We start from the raw sequence: 21449 nt of genomic DNA, 5'->3' as shown, positions 1-21449 counted from the left end.
TTTTACTACCCGATAAGCAGGTACAATTCTTGCTCCAGAAATAACACCATCACCAAGGTCCATGTGCGATAGTCCTTCAGAAACAATCTTTGGAACAGCATGATGGTAAACCCAAGAAGCATTTATCTTCTTGACTGGATTTGGAATGTCTTTTGTTTCTCTCCTGTGATGGATATTACATATCTTTCCATTCTGTAAAGTGTCTTTATGTTGCATAGTTGGAATAGCATGGCCTGTATAGTAGCAACCTAACCAGTTTGTTGGTAACCAGGGATATGCTTGGTCTCCACAGAAGTAATGCTATTCATGTAATGCTGCCATACCCAACCTTTTATCTCATCATAAATCTTTTGAGTAAAATTGCAATTACTGTCTCCAGCAAAAAGTGTTCCATTGTTAAGGAAGCAAATGTGTCCTTTAAACAGTTATCGACAGTTGAAGTGGCACTACTGAGAAGTGTGGTAAGTATGTATGTGTATATATATATATATATATATATATATATATATATATATATATATATATATATAAACACACAAACCCAACAGTCACTAATGTTGTGTCTTAGGATATGCATATCAGGCAGAATTAAAGGTGTTGAATTTAGGATGCCAATCTGGCGTTCTTGTTTCAATTCTGACCACACCCCGTCCCTATTTTTAGTAATATGCTTATTTCTGACAAAAATTATTCAGTACTTACAGTTCTGATGGTTTCAGATAATGAGGTATTTACATTCAGAGTGACAAGAATATACAAAATGAACTGATGATGAAAATCACAGTAACTGTTCTGACAATATGTCCATATGAAAATTCAGCATGTTTGAGCTGGAGTGGGTTTTATAGAAACTGCAAACATGGAGGCTGGATTGTTCGTTTACAGTTAATATAACGTCAATTTCCAAATAAACTGCAACTGGAAGTGTAAGTTGTGTATAATCTCACAGTTTTTGGTTACTTGATGCATTATCTGGTCCATTGTCGAAAGAGCATAATGAATCCTCAATACTGTTTCAGAAACAATAATGTTGAAGTTTTTGAAGAAGAGTCACTGAGTTTCATCTCCAACAAAAATTATGTTATGGAGTTACTTGATTTCACTTTCATATTGGATCCAGATGACAAAGTGAAAAAAGTCTTGTGTCTTTATTTGTGGATGCAGTGGTGTTGTTTTTCTTTCTGTCTGGTATGATTTGCAGTAGGCCCTGCAGTCTCATGAGGGATGATGTTCATGACATCTCAGCTGTACTTGACACAAAGGAGGGCATTCTTGAAGAGTGATACATGGCAGTAGCAGTTGTAAGCAAAGCTAAGTGGGGTTCTTTCTATCTTGGGCACAAAGAATGTTTTTGAGAGGAAGATCGCGGTGGTGCAGCGGTAGCGTTGTCGCCTCACAGCAAGAGGTTCTCCCATTCGATTCTCGGCTGGAGGGCCTTCTGTGTGGAGTCTGCATGTCCTCCTCGCGGTCGAGTGGCGTTCGAAAGACATGCATAAATGGGCGTGCCTTCGTTGAAGGTTGGGCGTCGAGCTGGCACCTCAGCACCATAAAAATCTACTGCCAATCATTAGCGGACTAGAGTTCCGCTGTGGTGACCCCTAACCAGAAAAGCCGAAAGAAGAACAAGAACATTCAATGTAGACAAAAATTTCCTAGTTACAGGTCATGATGATCATTCACTGTAGGCTGTCTTACAGCCACAAAAAACAGTCTTGTAGTAGTGCTGCAAAACAGAACAAAGAGACTTGCAATACAGAAAAACAGATTCATCTACATTCTGTAACTCCAAGTTCTTAGGTAGGGGTGCAGTTGGCATTCTCGTGGACTGACCCGTGGAAGTTATCCCCACATGAAATTCTTTAGTACTACTAACTGTGTGTTACATACTAAATAAAACTAAAGGTAAAGCTTCCATTTAAGAATAGTCTCCTCACACGGTTTAGCAAGCTGAACATTTATGGTCTGATTTGCCCTTTCTATAATTCCTGCAGCTTGTGATCTGTGTGATCAATGGTACTGCATTTTGATATTCAACATTTTATTAATCTGTTTTATCATCTGACTAGTAAAATGTGTACCTTGATCTGATTGAGTGCAGTAAGGAACACCAAATCTCAGTATCAATTCAGGAAACAACTTTTTTAGAGACAGTGGGGCATCAGCCTACCCATCCAGAAACCTATCAACAATGACAAGTACATACTTGCGCTTCGTGTTTGTGGGAGTTCAGTAAAGTCCCACTGAATGCAATAAAATGGTCCCCGGAGCTTTCTCAAAGTTTGCTTGCCAGCACAGTTTTTGCCATGTTATGTTCTAAATATGTTGTAGAAATATTTACAAAATGTTGAGTGACTTTTGAAAGTTGAGGGGCATGTCAATCATATGAAGCGTGTATTGTTAGGGTATTTTTGCTTAAATGAAAAGGCAGCTGGTAGGCTTTGAACAACTGGGTTAAGAAGTTTGTGGATCTAACAGCCATCATTCGGGTGGTGCCACAAAAGGTCCAGAGAGCAGCTGCAGCCATCACAGATATGCCTCACACTATTAGTGTCTTGTCAGTCTGGTTCTGGAAAGATAATTCTTGTAAAAAACAGTGGTGTTAATCTCATGAAATTGCTATAAAAATGAAGCATGAACAGGAAAAAAAACAGTGCAGCGTGTGTTGCCACCATATCTGCAAAGCTATTGCCTCTGGAAATATAAAAATCACCATTTTTATGTGCTGCACATTTAACCACAGCAAGTTCTGTTGGCAAAAGTAATGTAGTCAGTTGTTCAAAAACCAACATTTGTAATAACTGTAGCTGCTGAAGTCAAATGCAATTATTCCCCTTGTGAATCTGTGAAAATTGTAACATTTTTTTCCATTGCCAGTTTACATACTTCAGTAATACCTACAAGTTCAGCTATTTAAGAAGATACATTTCCATTTAAATGTCCCATTAATAAAATCATGTCCTGGGTACAAACAGAAAAGGCTACTATTAATGCTCCATCTTTTTGAACAGAGGATCCGTTAACAAAACAAACCAATTCATGATTCGGTAATGGAACATCTTTTAAGCCTGATGTAGGAGGAAGCACATAGTTAATTACAAAAACACATTGTTGTCTTCATCATCATCATCTATATGGTGGTAGCAGTATATGTGACATTTGTAGCATTGCAGTAAGGTGCAAGCTTTTCTGATGTGATCCATCACGGTTGTGCTGGCAGGGATGTGAGAAAGCAGAAAGCATATACATAATTTCTGCTAAATTTTTGCTGATATGCCCTGTTGGGGCAGTGCATATGCCACTGGGAGGCAAGAGGAAATACATTACTATGGCCATTATGGTTTCAAGCTTTTGGCGAGCTATGTGTGAAAGCAAGTGGTAATCACATAATCATTGTTAACTTATTAGTGATATGTCTTATTGTGAGACAGCTCTATTTCTAAAAAAAATGGAGTACATTGCTGTAACCATTTACACACACACGCACACACCCACACACATGCATATATATATATGAATGAAAGCGCTTAATCCTTTTGTTATTATAATATTTAAGTCGTTGGTGGGCAGCTGCAGTTCATTTTTATTGACTGTGTCCGGCTTATACTATTTATTTATAATTACCTTTATTGGTTCCAGTGTGCCTGACTGAGTTTTCTGTAGTTCTGGTTTATTTTAACTCAGTCTTTTCACCATTTTGTTTGTGTTTTTTGTTGCCTTTGATGGATATGGCTGAATCTGGTTAACTTGTTTTCACAAGGCAAACCCTCCAGGACTGAAGCAGATGATTCCATTCCCTGTTTCCAGCTGAGACAGGGTAAACTTACATCACTTCCAGCTTCCCAGACAGCAGGAAGTAGTGGCATTTGGCATCTACTGTGGCATCTAAGAGGGCTGCCATGAATATTAATAACTTTTTTGGTCCTCCAGGAGGTTCACAAGTTGACTGATGTGAGCAGAGGTTGATACAACGGCCACAGGGACTTAATGAACAGTTTGAGTCTTTGGATTTAAATATTTGGCTGAAACGAGATGTTATGAACAGTCTGGAACCCCCTAGGAATGAGCAGCAGTCCTCATATCAAGGTACGTTGTACAAATTAAAAGACAAACTTACCAAACATAAATCCTTGATACTGGACAATTGGTTTTTAGAGGAAAGCATTGGGCGAAAACACGTTCCAAAGGGGTTGAGAGTCATTAAATTTCTGAATAATGTTGTGGATGGCTCTGGATTTTTTAATAAAAAAGGTGAACATTTTGAATGATTGTGGATTTGCACTAATGCGGGCTATTATTAAGAATAACAAAGGTTTATTAGATGTCTTACACAGGGACAAATTGGAACTTAATAATGATAGAGAGTGATTTATTACATTCTTTTTATGAATACAAATGTAAATATCTTAATAATTTTTAAGGATGTGGATAGGATTATGGACAAAAATAAGAAAAGGAAGATGATTAAACTGGATAGGGATGAGGATGAGTACAAGAAAGGTGTAAGGCATGTTTGGCCTTTTTACCTAAAAGGAATCCTGGTATTGATTCTCTGTTGGGGGGGGGGGGTTCAGACTGGAGGTTTTCATAATGACCAGACTGGTTCCAGGATGACTCTGGGAATAATAGTGGTGTCAATAATGATCTGAGACAGGAGGGGGCCCCTTTAGACAAACCACCTTTAAGGAGGCCACCGAGGCTTCAGAACCTGCCCTCCCAACCATCTTATGCTCAGGTGACACAGAAAACATCATATCAACCCCAATACCAACGGGGACAGAGGGGCAGGAGCAGGGTTTATTAGATGTGGAAAATCTAGAGTTGAATCATTTGGATGAGTTAAGGTCAGATGGTTGAGTCATCCAGAAGGAAGGTCCTATTTATACTTTGGATAATTTCCAGATTTTTTAATTATAGTGACATACATTTAACAAGTATACATTTTGAACTCTTCCAAAAGGGCTTTACATTTGTACCTAGTAAAAAAGCTTGGTGACTAGCACAATATTAGATGGCAAGTTATTTTTGAGAAATTTTAATTTGGAAGTATTATTGTGTAATGTTCCTGTCCTCAATGGAGCTAGACTTAAGAAGAAAAGTATTATCACTCCACCTACCCACCAAGTTTTAACTAACTTCAAGGCACTGGTGGAGAAGGACATCTGGAAACTGTTCAGGAGTAAGGGTAAATGGTCTTACAACAATTTAACCCGGGCTGAAAAGGGTCTTTTGTTTAAATTAAGTGGAAATCAAGACATGAGAATTATGAAACCAGATAATGGGGAGGGGTCGTTATCATGGAGCAATGCGTTTATTTTAGTAGGATGTTTGAGATTTTAGACAGTGATGGTAAATATTTACAAGTTTCTAAAAATGAAATAAACCTGGCTTACAAAAATTTGGACTTGTGGTTGGTAAATGGTCTTACAACAATTTAACCCGGGCTGAAAAGGGTCTTTTGTTTAAATTAAGTGGAAATCAAGACATGAGAATTATGAAACCAGATAATGGGGAGGGGTCGTTATCATGGAGCAATGCGTTTATTTTAGTAGGATGTTTGAGATTTTAGACAGTGATGGTAAATATTTACAAGTTTCTAAAAATGAAATAAACCTGGCTTACAAAAATTTGGACTTGTGGTTGGAGGATAACTTATTACAGGAGGCCATTGATAAGCAATTATTTGATTTTTTTGAGTGTCCCTATGTCCTCAAACCAGTTAGCTTGGGAATATTCTGTATTCCCAAAGTCCATAAAAATGTAGCTAACCCCTCTCTGAGGCCCATTGTTTCATCAGCTGATTCTAAAACTCAACCACTTGCCATTTTTGTAGACACAACATTGAAACCTTTTTATGGGTTGTTCTGGCACATCCTTATTGATTCTTGGGATTTTTTTTTTAAGTAAAATGGGCGGTATAAATTTTAATGTAGATTGTTTTTGTAATGATTGACATTAAGGACATTTTCAGTGCTATCCCCGATAATGTGGGTTTTTCTTGGTTTGAAGAATTTCTTATTGAATTAGATTTTTTGTCCCAACAGGATTTTAGGTTAATTCTTGGGAATGTGGAATTAGTTCTTAAAAATTACATTTTCTTTCAGAGCAAATATTACAAACAAGTAGATGGTGTAGCCATGGGGGCTTCATGTGCCCCAGTGTTTGCTAATATTATCTTGTTATATTGGGAACAACATTTTGTTTTTTCTTCCCCTTTTTATGAAAATATAAGAGCATATTATTGTTTCCTAGATGATATCTTTATTGTTTGGAAGTGACCTAAAACAACACTGAGACCTTTGTTAATTATATTAATAGTACAACTATTTTTTTGATATTTAGTCACAACATTGGGTTGATGGAAATGCATTTTTTGGATGTGAACATCAGTAAGGATATTATTAATAGTAGATATGCATCCACTCTGTATAGGAAGGAGTGTTTTTCTAATTCCTATTTACATTTTCAAAGTGACCACCCCTTTTTTCCAAAAAAGAAATATTATTAAAAGACAAATGGTTAGGGTTGCCCGTATGACCACCCTTAAGGAGGATTTGGTTAATGAACTTGATTTTACTGAGGAACTTTTTGTTACCAGGGGTTATCCTAAGGAGGTGGTGAGTTCAATTAAACAAGATATTTTAAAAGGATGGAGTATAAAGTATCTTACTTTGATGTCTTATAGAGATGACGAAGTTAACTAAAATTTGGGCTACTTGTTGTTGACGACCAGGACTTTGTACCCCAGGGACACCTGGTGGGTGTAAGGGGAGGTTTGAACAAAGAATTATTTTTTGTAACAGAGTACCACCAAGATATTAAGGAGATTAAAAATATCCTGTGGATATACTGGGATCTTTTTTCAAATATACCCAATAGTTTGGATGTTTTCTCCAAGCCCCTCAAATTTTGGTTCAGAAGAGGTCCAAATTTGAAAAATTATTTTGAAAGCATTGTAAGTCGTAAAGGGAATAACATTAGAATGGGCACTTTTAGGTGTGGGATGTGTGCCCAATGCCCTTATATTTCAAATTTGGCAAAACTACAGATTTGTGGGATGCAGAACAGACTAGTAGCATCTGGCTATAACAGTTATACGAAATGGGTGGTTTATGTGGCCTACTGTGTAGAGTGTTTTTCCTACTATGTGGGGAAAACTGAGAGAAATTGAAAACAGAGGATATATGACCATATCTATGAGATAAGTGAGATAAGTAAGGGAAAAGGGCAGTAATGCTCCCTTACATTGTTCCCAGGCCAGTTTTGGGTTTTAGGCACTGGAACAGGTGAAGTTCCCTGAAAGGGTTGGGGACAGGGAAACCAGCCTTGAGTACAAAGAGCTTATGTGGCAGTTAAGGTTGGATGCCTGTACCCCTGCCAGCTTAAATGAACATTATTCCATTGCCCCGGCACTGAGGAGACTTGAAATATTGAGTATGATATAACATTTTTTGTATATAAATGTTTTTTATGTGTGTTTTTAGGATTATACAATTATGTAACAACAGTTATTGTGTATAAGTCAATCAGTTTTACCACTTAGTGTGGGACCAATTTTTTTTTTATTTTCAATGATGTAATTAATTAGATATGTGCTTGGTGTATTTAAGTGCTTAAGTTGTACAATGGTGTATTCTGATGAAGTTCCTTGTTGAGGAATGAAACCCCTTAATCCTTTTGTTATTAAAATATTAATCATTGGTGGGCAGCTGCAGTTTGTTTTTATTGACTATGTCCATCTTATATGATTTATTTATAATTGCCTTTATTAGTTCCAGTGTGCCTGACTGAGTTTTCTGTGGTTCTGGTTTATTTTAACTCAGTCTTTCCACCATTTTGTTTGTGATATATATATATATATATATATATATATATATATATATATATATATATATATATATATATATATATATAGATATATGATATTAGGGTCTATATTATATGCTCAAAGAGACTTTTTTTCGAACATATGATAATCGACACATAAAGAGCGAATGCTCTAAAGCACAAACAACCATTTCCGTACACAAAAAACACAAACTTCAAAACCATAATCAAGTGGGGGGCTGTGCCCTTCACACCCCCCCCCCAACTAAGTCTAACAACTCTGAGATCGCTCTGCGTTGGGGAAAAGTGCAATTCTCAATAACGGGCAAATTAATTTTATCCATATGAAAAAAATTCATGGACATGGCCATTCGCGCTTTAGAGTGTTTGCTCTTTGTGTCAGTGATTATATTTTCAAAGAAAAGTCTCTTTGAGCATATAATATAGACCCAGATATTACAGGCACCTTGTTAGTGGCCTAAATGCACCCACAGAGACTTAAAAGTGAAAATTTGTGGACATTCAGAAGTCATGTAGCTGAAACACCTTCGGCCTGATTCCAAAAGACTTGCTCTGAAGGCAGGTCTGTTGGAATCTGGCCCCTGCTGTGAACCTTTTTATAGACAGACATTACATCAAAGTAAGTCACCTATAAGGAGAGCAAGTCTTTTAGAATCAGGGCAGACTTTACACTGAGAGCAACTCTTTTAGGATCTGATCCTGCTAATGTCCTTAATTGGCCATTTACACACATCTCATCGGTCTCCATAACATGAGATTTAAGGTATTATATAGTGAAAACTATAGCTTGTCTGGGTTTTTCTTGCAGTTTTTAATGAGGCTTGTCTGTGTAACCTTTTAACCCTTTGCTTTAGTATATATATATATATATATATATATATATATATATATATATATGTGTGTGTGTGTAGATATACATGTAAAGAGATACCTGTGTGTGTGTGTGTGTGTGTGTGTGTAGATATACATGTAAAGAGATACCTGTGTGTGTGTGTGTCTTCTGCATAATCAGAGTTCCCAAGGAACAGTAAGTGCAGAAGGAGCTAAAGTTAGTACTACAGTTTGAAAGCACAGTGAAGCCACAACCCCCTTTGTGATGTTCTAGTGTTCTAGTTGTTACTTTATTATTATTTCACAGTCTCTCTAATTCAGATACTTATTAGTCAGTTCACAACAAGTCTACACATTTTTTGTGAGGAACAAATGCATAATTCATAACATTATAGACCTGTTGTATTTGCATAATGCATGAACTAATGCCACACTTTCTTTCTTCATAAAGGTAATGTCTTCTAGCATTTGAATTGTTGAGGTGAAATACAGATGGGAAAACTTTACCAAGAATTGTGATTTCGAGCTCAGTAATTCAATGATCAGCTGATCTATTACTTTTGCAAATAAAGTCACAAACCTACTTTAGTTTAAAACTGATTTTCCAAATCTCTTGTCCAGAAGTTTATTAGAAAGTATCAAACTTTTCAGAGAATTAACCCTATATATGTTCTTCCAAAAGCCTTACATGGCCATTAGAAAGTTGTAGGTTGACAAACTGCATTTTTACTCTATTTCCATGTGGTCCTTGAATGCAACTTGTGGCAGAATGTAACTGTTATAAAGAATGTGTTTTCTATATTGTTCTTACATCAGAAGTAATATATGTATCTCTCTCTCTCTCTCTATATATATATATATATATATATATGTATACACACAACACACACACACACACACACACACACACACATTAAGCATAAGCCTTGAGCATTACACTTCCCAAGCCACCATTGGGTGGCAGCCTTCAGTGGAGGGTGTGGAAGACATTGTGGATCACACATCCCCAGCCTAGTGCTGGGATTAGGAGCATTACAAATGCCACCATTGCCAAGATGCCAAAGAAGGCACAAATCAAGCTCTTGGCTGACTGAACGATGATCTCCTCTAGACGGCTATTAGCCTGACACTGAGTGACATTTCCAGTGTTGAGAAATGAACAGGTTTTGGTCAGATGAGGGGAGGCTTAATGCTCAACGTGGAGAATGCAAAATTACATAGGCAAACATTACACATATGGATTTATGAGTATTTGTATGCTACAAGGAAATATAAGGTTGGAAATGCACTATTAAAGCACTCACTGTTATATATGCACCTTAAATGCTGTGTTTTCAAAAAGGTTGTGCAAAATATATTATATTTTATAGAGATTTGGAGAAACTTTTGGATTTAAGAGAATATAAGTGGATTACTTTATTAAATGCTACCCCATTACTGTGGCTGAATGAAACAGTGTCATACCTTTATTAAAAGGTAAGGATTTAGTGCATTGAATTGGTAGTGTTTGGATTAGACACTATCTAATTCATGTTTGTTTTTTAATTGCTTCTAATTGTTCATGCTGATGGGTTTTTATAATATTTTTAATTATGCTTTACAAAATACTGTAAGTAATATAGTAGAAGAGCAGTCCTTGGAATTAGAATTACAAAAGTGCTTACTTTTTTTCTGTTGTTAATTTGATGCAGAGTTTTTAACACATTTGTCTATTATCATAAGATATTATGTTAGTCACCACATTGTTGTGCACATTATAGAATTACTTGCCAAGGGCATTTTGATGGCTCCTAAAGTTAAGCAGTGTTATGAGAAACCGCTGTCAATCTGCTATGCTAAGGTAGATTATGCCAGTCCCTCTCAGTTATATGCTAGGGCAAAGGTTACAAGGGACCAGTATGTTTTCCAGGAAGTTTCTGCAGAAACACAGTGAGGCATTCTACTCCTTCTTCAGACAGCCTAATGTTAAGACGTTATTTTTTCTTGAATGCCTTTCCAAGATTTTGATATTTTCACGTTTATTAACTGTAGAATAAAGGCAAGTTTATTCTTCTTGGAGTAACTATTTTGTCTACAGTGGAAATCTTGCAACTTGTGTCCTGAATTTCCTTATTAAGATCTCTCACTGTATGCACCATGCTACACATTCTGGCACTGAGTGCAGTTAAAGAATTCCTTGATTTCTACTAAACCCTCAAGGAAATAGTTTTGTCTGAGAAAAGTGGCAGGGATTGTGACTTGTATTTGGTTTCATTGCTTCTTGTAATTCTTGGTTGATTGAGAGACATTATTGATGTGCATTTGGTAACTGTTCCCTTTAATGCAGTGGGAAATGAACAGTACTGTAAAACCTGGAACATCTTTACTACAGCAAAATGAAAATAAATTATAAATCCATTAAAGAAATAACAATGGGTAGTTCACCCCCTGAAGCAAATAGATGGAGCTGTGAAAGCTACTGAGCAAGATGTGGTAAACTCTACATTCAGGTGGTCTAATGTAGCAGAGGTGGAAAGATGGTGACATAGCAATTAAACTATAAACTAGCAGAAGCCCATCAATCTCAGCATGCTTAGAGCCAAAAGAGGGCAGAATCATTGTGCAGAACCAGGTAAGTGATGTGCTTAGAATAAACCTGGGCAAAGAGCAAATAAATATTTCTGTGCAGTAGTGATGCAATGCTTATGACATGTACAGTTACAAGGGAACCTGTACCTCAGGAGATAAATAAGCAGGGCAGGGGATTCTAACTTGACCAACACCTTTGAGAGGAAAATGCAGTTTAAATTAATTGAAAATACAAGTTGATAGGAGTTCAGTAATCACAGACAAAAATGAAGTAAATGCTGTACTAAAATTACCGGGAAGGAAAGCCTGTCACATACCAGTGAAATCTTTATTCAGTTAAAGAGACCTAGAAGTATAGAGTTAAAAATGGTATTCTACTTAACTGAGCCATAGGATAACTCATAGCAACTGCATACAAGTAAGCAGAGCTGTACAAGAGAAAAGAAAAAAGGAAGGCCTTTAATGATAATGCTGGTAAATATTTTCCATCAGTCAAACCATGCATGATAGAAATGCAAAACAAAGGTAATGCTTAACTAGAGTAACAGAAAAAAGAAGCAGTTAATGAATGGGGTATAGTATCAGTGCTTACATGTAAGTAGTATCCAAATGTTGTTGTGTCTTTCGGCTTTTCCCGGTTAGGGGTCACCACAGCGGAACTCCGGTCCGCTAATGATTGACAGTAGATTTTTACGTGCCGAGTTGCCAGCACTGACGCACAACCTTCAACGAAGGCACGCCCATTCACGGATGTCTCCACACAGAAGACGCTTTAGCTGAGAATCAAATAGGACAATGTATTGCTGTGAGGCGACAAGCTACCGCAGCACCACCACCGCAGTTACAAGTAGTATCCAAATGTTCTGTGAAATAACAGTGAGCAAACACATTTAGACAGGTAAAGTAGCATAAGAGGAGTAGGTTTCCTTGTAGCTATGTATGTCCTATGGATTGGATCAGTTCTGTAAAGACCTCAATACATAGAAGGTTAACTCTTCCATAAGCAGTCTTAGTGCTGTGGAACTCGCACAAGGAGACATATAAATCTTTCTCAGTCCCTCTTGTCCCCTTGGACTCTGTGTCGTTACCAATACTAATCTCTTGCTTTGTCCTCCAAATACCTTGTTTTGCCCCCTACAATTTCAAAGGGTAAAAATGCTTCTCTTCTCACTCTTTCCTTGCCATTCATCTGATTCAACTTTTCTGTACATAAGATGCATACCTCAACATAGTTTAAAATCTGTACATAGTAGCTTTCTTTTTTTGTGACAAGTTTGTCTTGCATTTGTGTTCCATTGTTGATTGTTGCATTTTTGCTGCTACTATTGTGAACACAGTCCGGGCTGAGCCTGCAATATGTCATGTGATCAGTGTTCTACCCTGACAACCAAAATATTAAATAAATAATCACACAAACAAAACAAAAATAAATACTTGAAATATACTATACAAGAACTATGTATGCTGTCAGTAGTAGTATCTAAACGTTATCCAAAATGCCTCACGGTTAACAGTTTGCAAATATATTTAGGCATTCAGATTAACACAACCAAATGAAATGAAATGTTCAGTTAGTGAGTATATTGTTAGTGTTTGTACCTAAGCATTAGCCAAAAGTCCCTCTCAATTAGCAGTTCGAGACCCACATATATAATATTTTATTTTCATTTCAGTTTAGTTATGTACTTTATTGTTTTGTTAGGAGAATAGTTGAATAGCTGTCCTGTAAGACATGACCCAGGCTACAAAATGTCACAAGTGTGACACAAATCTGCTGTCATACACGATGATAGTATAGTATAAAGCACAAACATTTATCCAACCATAAAGTAGTCTATTCAAGAGGCAGTTTTGTGGGCCAGCCAGTGTCTCAGGCTCACTCTATTACGATGTGATTCTGCATGCAGCTGTCCATGTTCCCCTACATGCATCCTAGCTTGTTGTAAGTGCATCTCTCAGTGGCTTTGTGGACATGGACAACCTAAAGTTTGGGGCAAGGCACAGTTTGTATTACAACTGATATACTGTGTTCATGCAGCTTTGAGGTCACTTGCTGCTTGCACAGCAGGGATTAATTATGCTGTTGTGATCCACTGTGCTTGTGCAAGCAAGGATGATGAAAATGTACATTTCTGTATACATCCTATGAATATTTCACTTATATGCATTAATCCATTATTCCTGAGATAGGATCCTTGCCATTGTGTTAGATTCCATCTGTGTCAAGGCTTACTGGTGTGTCATGATCTCCTATATCTTTACACAGCTCTGCTTTGTTTGTGAACAGAGCCCTTCTGAAACAGCTTGAATCCCATTCTAGGTGTTATCAGTGTGGTCTGAGTTTAGAAGGTCTCTGTTTTAAGACACGCAGTGTCCAGCAAGGAAATATTAAGCAACTGACCTCTGCCTGAATCTCAAAATTAATTTGTTGTGAGCAAGTGCTTGTTTGAAAGCCAACCTTTGTGCCAGTTTATTTTGTTCTGTATGACGAGCCTTGAGTTCTGCTTAGAACATTGGCTGAATCCTAGACATGCTAACAGCTTTCAGTTGTGATGTAAGTGATCAGCTCGAGGCACAAAGGGCTTGTGGCCAGTACTTTATAACTTTATAGTAGCAATTCTATTCGTGAATTTTCTTAGGTGCATCTTTTGTGTGCTGGTTGCGCAACTCTTAACGTATAGTGCACCTTTTGAATCTACTCCCATTTCGGTAAAGAACTTGAAACTTTATACACAGTGTTTCATTTGCTGTATTTCTGAAGTAAAATTTAAATAATGGGATAAAGGATGAATTACAATAAAACTGCGGAACTTTATATTAAAAGAACATTGAATGTGCTGATTAACACTTATTTTATAAGAATGTTTTAAGTGTTCTTGTATTCCTACTTAAAATGTGTGCTGTTTTATGCAAGGCATTGAAACGTCTCCAAGCATTTCACAGAACATTTCAAGTATTGTGTACTGTATTATTTTCAAATATGCTAATTTGGTTATGTGATGTGCTTTAAATTTAATATGTGCCTTTGAGTCACGGTGAACTGCTGACAAGAACTGAAATTGATGTAAATATGCCTTGTTTATATCCTGCTTTTCTCTAGGGTGGATCATTGGAACAATGAGAAGGAACGCATTGTTGCCATCACCGAGAAGTCCCTGGTGATCTGTAAATATGACTTCATGATGCTTGCCTCCCAGCAAGTCCAGTGTATCCCTCTTAATTACATTGATAAGATTTGCCACGGACCATTTACTGTCCCACCAAAGTCCCTTGCCAAGTGAGTATTAAATTCTGACAGAATGCATGCTTGTATATTAGAAAAACATGAATGAAATCCATTACATTCCACACAGTGCCTCAGCTATTATAAATAGAAGCTATGTGGCCATACATAACGTTGTAGTAATATGAACAAACCAAATTTCCAGTTAAAAACTGGGAAAGTTCTGTATAGACCTTAAAATGGTAACTTGCTAACGTTCAAAACAAATGCTTCATTTATATTCATAATGAAAATGAATGTTATGTGAAGGTGAAGGCAAACATGAGACGATTAATTTTGCTGTTAAGACAACTGATAGTTTCTGTTCATTGGGGATTAGCTAGACAGTCAAAACTAAACAAACTGAATGAAGTGAGAGATGAGCCTGGTGCCAGCTATAAGTAAATGAATCTGGAAAATGTGGTAGAGCTTTAAAAATGTTTGCAGACACTAGGAAAATAACAGCATGTCTGTTTCTGTATGTGTGTCATGGAGGTATCTATAACAGAAAGCATTGACTAGAGAAGTGGTGATACTAAATAGGATCTAACTAATGAGTTAATGTCTTCTATGATGTTCATCGTGTTACACTGCTGCAGTCATCACACTTGGGTTATCCTGCCATCAGACGGTCCCGCAGTCAGCCAGAGTTCCAAAGTCTTGGTCCGGCGTCGGTTGCGGTCGCTTCTTCCCTGACGTCAGTGCGCCAGGAATATATAATATGCATACGACGCCATTTTCTTCAGTCTTTCTTGCCGCGCGGTGCCGGAAGCAGAAGCAGTTCGCAAGTGCCGGTCGGCCGACTCCTGAGATTTTCGAAGTCGAATTTCAGATCCGAAGTCTTCAATAAAGCTAAGTACCCCATTGGGGAAACCTTTTTCTTGCCAATAAACAGCAAATAATGAACCACGAAGAGAAAATGCGGATGGCCAAAACTCCTCACTCTGCTGTTAGTAAAAGTTTTAAAACAAGTGCAGTCAGCGAATTCAAGTTGTTCTTCAAAGTAAATCAAAAAAATACAGATGAAATCCACACCAAATGACCAGCTGATTTTAGCAAAAAACGTATTTTAATCCACACAACGAAAAGACAACTCCAACCACAAGCGCTTTCGCCCGTTTGTAAAGGGCTTTTTCAAGCGTAGTCATTTGCACACAACCCAATGCTTATATATTTTTTAGATAAAACCTTAATTGAATTATTACATTGGATTGCTTAAACAATTAAACAATTGCAAAGTTAATTAAAATAAATTTTCATAGTAGTTTTAACAAAAAATGCTGCTCAAGTCAATGGAAACCAACCATAACGCCAATACATTGCGCGTTGATTTAAAAAGGTGTTAAATTCTTTTCCAATAATTAATGCAATAATACCGATCCACTGCATAAAATTTGGAATGACAAGCACTAATGCTTGAAAAACTTTAAACCAAATGAAACCAACAATCCAAATGGATGCAAAACAACAATCAAATAAACTCAAATGTACCTTTCAGTCCTACACTAATGATGATGTTGCTACTGCCACTAGACTATGTACTATCAGTTTAAATCAATTGGATGCTTTAAATATGAAATGCATATAAACAATATATATAAAAAATGCATATAAAAAATGCTTAACTGGCATAGTTATATACGTTCTACCGAATACTTGATTAGATGAAACACAAATTTTACAAATATATACAGCATAAAGTTAAAAAATGCATATATTATATGACCTGCTGAATAAATAATTAAACCTCAAAAATTATAACAATATATTACAAATATTTTATGAATAAATAATAAAAATGCTTGTAATTATTTTTGACATGCTGAAATATTAATATGTTTATATAAATATGTAATAAATACATAATTAAATTAATTTATTTTATAAAACCTTTTTCTTGCCTCAGACCGATGTCAGAAAAAGTTAATAATTGTATTTCTTGTGGGAAGCAAATACCTCATAAGGACTTCCACTCTTACTGTATTCCATGCCTAGGCCCTGATCATGACGTCACTAGTTGTCGGTTTTGTGCTAGATTTAACAAACGCACTATAAAAAGGCGTTTTGATTTTGCTTTACACTACTTTGGCCGAAGGTTCAATTATGCCATGCCGTCCGATCAGCCGATGACCTCAATACTGAAAAAATGCAAAGACAAGGATAAGGACAGGCATCCGAGGTCCAAAACAGACGACAAAACCTCTTCTAGGCCAGTTGCTGGTTCGCCGGTTCTTAGTGAGGCGCTTTCGCAGCCCCTGACACCCGTTACCTCAAAACCACAGGCCGCTTCCGACTCCCACGTGGAGACATCTAGGCCTCTGGAAACTCAAGGTATTGGACCTACGGAAACTAATCCCTCAGATTGGTCTGGAGCCACTGAGCAGGCATCGGCTTCTGAGGGTGTTTTCAGACCTTCACAACTTACCATTAAAACAACAGCCAAGACAAAGACACCATTAAAAACAAAGAAACAAGTACAGCATTCTCCTGGACAGTCCTCCATGCCTAAGAAACAGATGCTTAAAATGGCCGAAGACGTCATTACCCTAATCAGGGGTTCCCATCCCCCTCCTGAGAAAAGGCCTAGGCAGGATACAGACTATGACTCCTCTGATCAGGTTTCCATTTCCTCTGATTCCTCTTCAGACCAGGGATACTCTCTAACCTCCTATGAGGACTCTGATGCTGAGGAATCTATCCCTTCAGCCTCTCCTCCTGAGGATTATTCTTTTGGGGAAACTTTACATACCATGAGGGAGCATTTCCATTGGGAAAGTCAGAATTACTCAGAATCCAAGAAAAGGCTCAGGGATTTCCTCTTATTGCCTCAGCACAGGCCCCTGGCTATTCTGCCTGTGCTAGATATTGTGGATGATGTGTTCTCTGAATCCAGCTTATCTCCTGACTCTTTGCCCCCTGCTCCAGCCAAACCAGATAGGTATTATAGAGTCCCTGACTCTCACAAGTTTCTTTACAAAAACCCTTCTGCTGATCCAGAAACTATTTCCCAGGGTCCAAAAGGGGTTAAGGCTTCCATTGCAAAAAATCCAGTACCCTCTGACAGAGATTCCAGAGCTTTGCATAGATGGGGGAAGAAAGTATACACGTCTGCAACTTTAGCAGTAAGAGCTTTAAATTGCCAGTTTCACATGCTTAAATACCAACAATATGTAATGGCTCAGTTAAAACAGAAAATGCTTGCAAGCTCAGAAGCTCCTGATTGTAAAGAAATGCAGGATTTATTGCATGCAGTTGAACAGGTGGGAAAACATACTCTGCAATTTGGTTTTGATTCTTTAGAGGCCTCTTGTAGAGCTGTAGTTACAGGATGTCCTTCAAGGATGCATCTGCAGTCATAACATATGGGTTGTCCTGCCTCAGGCAGCCCTTCGGTCGGCCGGATTCCAAAGTCTGGGTCTGGCCTCGGCTGATGTCGCACTTTCCCCGACGTCAGAGCGTCTGGGGTATAAAAGCATCAGCCGACGCCATTTTCCTCAGTCTTTCTTGCCGCGCGGTGCCCGAAGCAGAAGCTGTTCGCAAGTGCCGGTCGGTCAGGTCCAGAGATTTCAGCTACCGAAGACTTCGAAAAAAGCTAAGTACCCCGTTGGGGACTCTTTCTTGCCTCAGCCGATGTCAGACAAAGTAAATAATTGTTTAACTTGTGGGAAACAAATACCTCATAAGGATTTCCATTCTTACTGCCTTCCTTGCTTAGGCCCAGATCACGACGTATCGGCCTGTTTAGCCTGTGCCTCCTTCAACCGACGAACTCTTAGACGTCGGTCAGAGTTTGCAGAGGAATTTTTTGGAGCCGCTTTTGCTTATAAAATCCCGTCGGAGACTCCGACTTCGCATATGGTCAAAAAACGCAAGGAAAAGGACCGACACTCACGGCCCACGGTTTCGGCTGAAACCACGGCTAGGCCTACCGCGAGTGTCTCGGTTTCGGCCGAAACCGAGTCCTCGGCGATTCCTTCTTCCGAAACCATACGTCCGACCACCGAGGCCCGAGAGGCCCCGGCTGAGTCGGCTTCAGAACTTCCTACCGAAGCTAGTGTTCAGGATTTGTCCGACACCATACCTTTGGACATTTCTACCCCTGCACGTGGAGCTGCTAGGCCCCCAGCTTCTATGTCCATTAAGGCCTTCTCTAGGGCTAAAGCTGCCAAACTTTCAAAAGCTTTACCTGCCAAATCTATACCCCAGAGGCCTTCCTCTAGTTCTCAGATCCTCAGCCTGGCTGAGGACCTTATCTCCTTAATTAGGGGTTCACAACCTCACCCAGACAGGGCCTCTCATCCTCCTCCAGACAAAAGGCCAAGGACTGACCCCTCTGAACCCCACTCCTCAGATGATTCCATGGATGGATCTGAGTTGTCAGACCACCAGGAAGGGGCTTACTCGTCTTATGAGGATTCAGATGCAAAGGAATCTATCCCTTCGGCCTCCCCTCCTGAAGAGATTTCCTTTGGGGAGACTTTACACTCCATGAGAGAGCACTTTCAATGGCAAGGTCAGGATTTCTCTGATTCTAGAAAAAGATTACGGACCTTTTTGCATTTGCCTCAGCATAGGCCCTTAGCTATACCTCCTGTTCTAAATGTAATTGATGATGTGTACAATGATGTCAGTACAGCCCCTGACACTCTTCCTCCGGCCCCTGCCAAACCTGACAGATATTACAGGGTCCCGGATTCTCATTTCCGTCTGTATAAAGCCCATTCTGCAGACCCAGAAACTATTTCTCAGGGCCCTAAAGGGGTTGCAGCCGCTACTGCCAAAAATCCCCTACCCTCTGAAAGAGAGTCTAGAGCTTTAGAGAGATGGGGTAAGAAGGTGTATACATCTGCAACTCTTTCTGTCAGGGCATTAAACTGTCAATTCCATATGATACAGTACCAAGAGTATTTGTTAGATGAACTGAATAAGAAACTTTCTTCTCCAGAACCCCTAGACCGTAAATCCCTTCAGGATTTGGTACATAACTCAGAACAGGTTAGTAACCATTTCTTAAAATGTGGCTATGATGCACTGGAGGCTTCATTTAGATCAGCTATGACTGGGGCAGTTATTCGTAGGCATGCCTGGCTGAAGGAGCAATCTTTGCCAGACCATGTCAAAGCTAAACTCCTCGATGCTCCAATGGAGAAACAAAATTTATTTGGCTCCCCTGCTCAGGAGATTCTAAAAAAGGTTGAAGAAAAAGCAAAATCTGTGCAAACAGTTAAAGATTTCCTGCAAGTTCTACCACCGAGATTCAGCTGAAACTGGCCTACAAAGAATTGGTCCTTTCCAGACTCGGACAGAGCCCAGAGAGGCAGAAACAGGTGCTCTAGAGGCAGAGGTCAATCGAAGGGCTCCTACAGAGGCCGTCAGTGGCAGCCTGCCAACCAGAGGAGTAGTGCAACAGCTACAACAACAACCACTACTACAGGACAGACTCAATGACTTGACTCTGATTCTGCCTACAAGGGATCAACTGGAAGCACCCTTGGGCGGAAAGCTGGCTTTATTCTCAAAAAGCTGGCATTATATTACAAAGGATACATGGACATTGCAAATAATAGACAAAGGATACAGGTTTCACTTCCACACTTTGCCAAAAAGAAGCGGAATGCCAAACCTACCACCAAATCAGAAGGCAGAGGCTTTAAAACGAATCAGCAATTTACTTCAGATGAAAGCTATAGAAAAGGTACCATGTTCAGAACAAGGCCAAGGATTTTACTCCAGACTATTCCTTGTACCAAGAAAAGAAAATCAATGGAGGCCTATTCACGACCTGTCCGCACTCAACACTTATCTCATTGTGCCAAAATTCAAAATGCTGACCCTACAGCAACTTCTTCCCATGTTGGGCAAGGAGTCTTGGCTGGTGTCTCTAGATCTCAAGGAGGCATACCTGCACTTCCCTATCCGACCAAGTTGCAGAAGACACCTCAGATTTCTTGCAGGATCAGAGCATTATCAATTCTCAGCATTGCCCTTTGGCTTATCTACTACGCCCAGAGTATTCACGAAATGCCTGGCATCAGTAGTTGCACATTGCAGACTACAGGGAATTCAAATTTATCCATACCTGGATGACTGCCTAATACAAGCGGACAACAAGAAGAAATTGTTAAAGGACTTGGCCTATGCCATACACCTGTTACAGGCCTTGGGATACACAGTCAACATCCAAAAGTCAAGACTAGTACCATCCCAAAGGATCACCTTTTTGGGTGCAGATCTGGACACAAACACCCAAATGGCCTTTCTCACAGAAGAAAAGCAAAAACAACTTCCAGATTACTTCATGATTTTGACAAGACAAACTCAGCTTACTGCAAGGAAAATCCTGCAGGCCCTGGGTTACATGGCATCCTGCATAATTCTAATCCCACGTGCCAGACTGCATATGAGGAAATTGCAGTGGTACCTAAGGAGTGTATGGTCTCAACACAGTCACAGTTTAGAAACCATGATACCAATCATTCCATGCCTGCAAAAGGAATTCCTGTGATGGGCTCAGGCCTGCCAGTCCAGCAGAGGGTTGCCTTTCAACAAACCAAAAACAAGGCAGACCATCACCACAGACACCTCGGACCGAGGATGGGGAGCACACATGGAGGACAAATGCATCCAAGGCCTATGGCCTCAAGGGCAGCTAAGCATGCACATAAACCAAAAGGAAATGCTGGCAGTGAGGCATGCAATCGAGGCATTCAAACCCTTCCTCCAACAAGGACATCTGTTAATAAGGACAGACAACACCACGGTCATGTGGTACATAAACAAACAGGGAGGCACACATTCTTACCCGCTATGCCGGATGGCTATGAACCTGTGGGATTTATGCCTGAATCTCAATATCCAACTACAGGCCCAATTCGTGCCAGGGAAAGAAAATGCACTGGCGGACAGCCTAAGCAGGACTACTATGGATGCACACGAATGGATG

At 39.0% G+C, this 21449-nt stretch overlaps 1 protein-coding gene across 1 annotated transcript in view; it reads left to right on the top strand.

Annotated features, from left to right (window-relative positions):
• Window positions 1-21449, top strand: part of LOC122800879 (tumor protein p63-regulated gene 1 protein-like) — a 1105597-nt gene that overhangs the window by 679536 nt on the left and 404612 nt on the right. Inside the window, exon 4 of the mRNA XM_044070210.1 lies at window positions 14345-14521. Within this exon, the coding sequence (XP_043926145.1) occupies window positions 14345-14521 (177 nt within the window). The remainder of the gene's footprint in view (window positions 1-14344; window positions 14522-21449) is intronic.

The sequence above is a fragment of the Protopterus annectens genome, chromosome 4.part1 (genome assembly GCF_019279795.1).
Source record: "Protopterus annectens isolate FY-2018-M chromosome 4.part1, PAN1.0, whole genome shotgun sequence".
Taxonomy (NCBI): Eukaryota; Metazoa; Chordata; order Ceratodontiformes; family Protopteridae; genus Protopterus; species Protopterus annectens.
Note: the sequence above shows the minus strand (reverse complement) of the source record. Positions and strands in the feature narration are given on the sequence as shown.